Below are 4856 nucleotides of genomic sequence, written 5' to 3' on the forward strand. Positions count from 1 at the left end.
CCATGGTCTTACAACTTAAAAGGAGCAGAACTGGGAACCTAGTCTCAGTTCAGGATTCACCCTACATGTGACACTGTATTATGTCCCTAAAGCTGGCCTAGGTGGGTACTTGAGTAGAAAGCTGGCAAGTCAAGAAAGGAGCTTCTTCAAAACCCTTGAAAAATTCCACTCAATGTGGAAGCTCTACATAAAATGTTGGTTTTATAAAATGTAGAAATACCATTTGAACGTAATTTTCATCAAGAAAAAGAAAAAAGGAGGAAAAAAGTAATTTATAGCCTAAAATACAACCCCAAATGCTCTCTGGGCTATGGATAAGATTTCTAATCCTGTTTTAGCACAGTTAATTAGAAATACGACAAATAATAAAAGTGAGAAAACGCTCACATGCCCGAAATGACAATAAAAATAGTATAGTAATAATGATGGTGGGCAATAAAGATTTAAACAGTCTCCTATCCAGAGGAAATGGAGATATTTCCCTTATTTTTGTGGGATTCTGATTGCACAGTCTCTGTAAATAGCCACTCACAGGTTATTAAACTCAGAACGATGGTTGAGTCACTTAAAAGAAAGAAGGATGAATAGCCCACATTTATTTTACTTAATTTTAATTTTTGAGACAGAGTTTCACTTTATCACCCTCAGTAGAGTGCCCATGGCATCACAGCTCACAGCAACCTCCAATTCCTGGGCTTAGGCGATTCTCTTGCCTCAGCCTCCCAAGGAGCTGGGACTACAGGCGCCTGCCACAATGTCCAGCTATTTTTTTGTTTTGCAGTTTGTCCAAGGCCAGGTTTGAACCAGCCACCCTTGATATATGGGGTGGGCGCCCTACTCACTGAGTGACGGGCGCCGCCAATAGCCCACACTTAATGTCCTCACAGACTTATAATCCAAGGGAAGGCACAGATGTCCCTTTCCTGTTGAATAAGGTTGCCGGGGGTCAGCCAAACCCATGAACAACCAAGCAGAGAGTGGCAATCCAGGGGTGCTTCCTGGAGGAAGCCAACTTTTCAGCTGTATTTTTTTTTTCAGCTGTATTTTTGTCTGACAGAAATAATCAGGCGAGGGCTTAATTCTAGGAAGCAAAGGTTTTCAAGCATATGACATTTAGTTTGCATCTGTAATTCAGAAAAGAAACTTTCTAGTGCAGAGAATGGAGAAAAAAAGAATCAGCTGCAACAATTCAGGTAAAAAGTGATGAGAGCAAACCAGGGAGAACAGAGACCACTCAAGGCGGCTGCGGTTATCAGACACACAGTCAGTGATGTGTTGGAAACTTCTACCTGAGGATGGTGGGACCTTTATTTGTGAGAAAACAGGAGTGGGGTTGGGTATTCAGAGCAGGTGTGATCAGACTGAGGGTAAGTGGACAACCCACTCTCGGCCAGGTAGCGGACACAGGGGCCTGCAGTTGAGCCATAGGGACTGGAGCTCTATATACGCTCCTGGGACTTGTGCAGCATTTTATGAGAAGGAACATAATTGGCCAGAGAAAGATAGCAGAGATAGAAAGATGATGATGAAGAAAGAAACTCTGAGAACACTGATGGGAAACTCGTGAAAGCTTAAGGAGAACATGGAAACAGAAGACAGTGCTGACACTAACGTCCAAGGCAAGAGAACGGGAAGGATGGGTGAGGGCCTGGCGCAAACCAGGGTGGCAAAGTCACCAGGGGCCTCCTGCAAACATCTTGGTGAATGGTGGAAGTGAAGCCAGATTACAGGGTGGGACAGCAAGTGTTTAATCATTAAAACATGGGTGGTGCCCATAGCTCAGTGGTTAAGGCACCAGCCACACAGACCAAGGTTAGCAAGTTGGAAACCAGCCTGGGCCTACTTAAATAGCCGGAGAGTGGTGCCTGTGGCTCAAAGGAGTAGGGCACAGGCTCCATATGCCGGAGGTGGCGGGTTCAAACCTGGCCCTGGTCAAAAACTGTGAATAATAATAATAATAATAATAGCCAGGCACTATGATGAGCACCTGTACTTCCAGCTACTCAGGAGGCTGAGGCAAGGGAATCACTTAAGCCCACAGGTTGCTGTGAACTGTGACACCACCACACTCTACCCAGGGCGACATAATGAGACTGTCTCTCCCCAAAAAAACAAAACAAAACCCAAAACATTAAAACATGAGGTCACGGCTTGGCGCCTGTGGCTCAAGTGCCTAAGGCTGGGCCAGCCACATACACCTAAGGTGGCGAATTTGAATCCAGCCCTGGCCGCCAAACAACAATGACAGCTGCTACCAAAAAATAGCTGGGCTTTTAGTAGTTGTGGTCCCAGCTACTTGGGAGGCTGAGGCAGGGGACTCGCTTGAGCCCAGAAGTTGGAGGTTGCCGTGAGCTGTGATGCCACAGCACTCTCTCTGACCCAGGGGGGGACAGCTTGAAGCTCTGTCTCAAAAGAAAAAAAAAAAACATGAGTTCACCATTCAGCGAGTATGAACTGAGTGGCTTAACTACAACAGGCCTTGGTATGGCTACTGGGAATGGGACCTGGGCCCATCCCTGAGGAGCAAGGTGCATCCTGGTATGGAATAAAAAGTGCTGGCAGAGGACTTGGGAGCAGGCCGTGACCTGAGGAGAAGGAAGGGCGGTGCCTGAGGAAGGAAGGGGACTCCCAGGAAGGCTAGTTGTCAGGGTGGGAAGACAGGAGAGGGTCTCCACTCATGGGAATGGACCATCGGTTCCCAAGTCTGTAACATGAAAATGACTATCCCATGTATTAGAAACTGAGCTTTGAGCTTTGAACATCTTGTAAAAATGCACCATGTTTAAAGTGTCATCCATTACCATCAAAACACATCAGTTCTCCTACATAGGGGGACAGGTTGTTCTCTCCCATTTTAGGCCTTTCTGTGCCAAAAAATGGTTGGAAAAATTGCCCACACTATTTAAATTGCCATTTTCTTTTTCTTTTGTCCCCCAGAATAGAGTTGGATCTCTGTGAGTTAAACACATGCACGATCTTTCTGCCAAATCATGTACATACAGGTAGTAGGAGTCAAAAATCTCAGACCTTCAAAAATATATTCTGGTAGCCAATTTGTTCTGGTACAAAAGTGATCAAGTGGCTTCCTCGTAAAGAAATCTAAGGAGAACAACATTAATCTTTTACTAGAGGCCTACCTCAGTCGGCTGGTCAGCTGGCTGTGGTATCAGGAGTTGGTTGTGGTGCTGCAGAACCGTCTTCAAGTAATCTAAAACCGTCTGGCAGGGCACTGGGTGGAAGAAATTGCAACGGTTGCACATTAGCTATTCCATGACATGAAAATAAAAAACTTTAGAGTCTAAAAAGATTTTTGATGTAAACTTCTAAAAAAGAAAAAAAAAGATTTATTTCTCTAAAGGAAATAGAATCTTCTTTCATTTGACATCCGTAGTTATTTCAGTTTGTAAATACAGAACAGATGCCACAATTTGGGGAGAATTTTTAGGCTCAGCACAATTCACTGAGAACTTTCAAGTTGAACTTGAAGATGAATTTGGGTCAACAATAATGATGAGGAACAACTCACAGAAGATACGTGCCTTGTTTTATCTGACTCAGGTTGTAGCCATTGCACCCAAGTATGTTTTTTTTTTTTTTTTGAGACAGAGTCTCAACTTTGTCACCCTGGGTAGAGTGCTGTGGCATCACAGCAACCTCAAACTCTTGGGCTAAAGTGATTCTCTTGCCTCAGCCTCCCAAGTAGCTGGGACGACAGGCGCCTGCCACAACACCTGGCTACTTTTGTTGTCAATTGTCATCATTGTTATTTAGCTGGCCTGGGCAGGTTTGGACCTGCCACCCTCAGTGTGTGTGGCTGGCACTGTAACCACTGTGCTACTACAGCTACAGGTGCTGAGCCTTAAGGTGCTTAATTAACTTGGTTCTTTTGGTTACACATTTCATTACTGTACTATTTTTTTGAGGCTTAGTCTTACTGACTCATCAAATAATTAGAAAATGAGTAAATATTAATCCGACAAATAGCATAGCATTTTTTGTACAACTGCATAAATAATACCTACATATATTTTTTAGATTTTTCAGAGACAAAAGTCTCACTATATTGGCTCAAACTCCTGACCTCAAGCAATCTTCCCACTTCAGTCTCCCAAAATGTTAAAATGTTTGGCTTACAGGCATGAGCCACTGCACCTGTCTTACATCATAAGATATATAGAAGAGTCCTTTGAGGAGTATTAACTAATTACTTGTAAAGATCTTGATAAAAATTATGACTCCGGCGCCTATGGCTCAAGCGGCTAAGACGCCAGCCACATACATATGAGCTGGCGGGTTCGAATCCAGCCCGGGCCCACCAAATAACAATGATGGCTGCAACCAAAAAATTGCCTGGCATTATGGCAGGGGCCTGTAGTCCCATCTACTCGGGAGGCAGAGGCAGGAGAATCGCTTGAGGCTTTGTCTCAAAAAGAAAGATCTTAATGAAAATTATTACCACTATCTTAGCTGCGTTTTTTCTTTCTTTTTTTTTGAGACAGTTTTACTTTGTCACCCTCGGTAGAGTACCATAGCGTCACAGCTCACAGCAACCTCTAGCTCTTGGGCTTAGGCCATTCTCTTGTCTCAGCCTCCCCGGTAGCTCAAATTACAGGTGCCTGCCACACCTGGCTATGTTTTATTGCAGTTTTGCCTGGGCTGGGTTCACACCCGCCACCTTCTGTATATATGGCCAGCATACTACTCACTGAGCCACAGGTGCTGCCTAAATCTTGCGTTTTCTTAAGATGTATTTCACATTAAAAGAAAACAATATTTGGCTCGGCGCCTGTGGCTCAAGTGGCTAAGGCGCCAGCCACATACACCTAAGGTGGCGGGTTCGAATCCAGCCTGGGCTC

At 44.5% G+C, this 4856-nt stretch overlaps 1 protein-coding gene across 1 annotated transcript in view; it reads right to left on the minus strand.

Annotated features, from left to right (window-relative positions):
* The window catches only part of BEND4 (BEN domain containing 4), a 38947-nt gene that overhangs the window by 7319 nt on the left and 26772 nt on the right, over nt 1-4856 (minus strand). Inside the window, exon 4 of the mRNA XM_012811957.1 lies at nt 3138-3229. Coding sequence (XP_012667411.1) covers nt 3138-3229 — 92 coding nt within the window. The remainder of the gene's footprint in view (nt 1-3137; nt 3230-4856) is intronic.

This window comes from Otolemur garnettii, unplaced genomic scaffold, assembly GCF_000181295.1.
Source record: "Otolemur garnettii isolate 467f Iridium unplaced genomic scaffold, OtoGar3 scaffold00181, whole genome shotgun sequence".
In the NCBI taxonomy this organism is placed as follows: domain Eukaryota; kingdom Metazoa; phylum Chordata; class Mammalia; order Primates; family Galagidae; genus Otolemur; species Otolemur garnettii.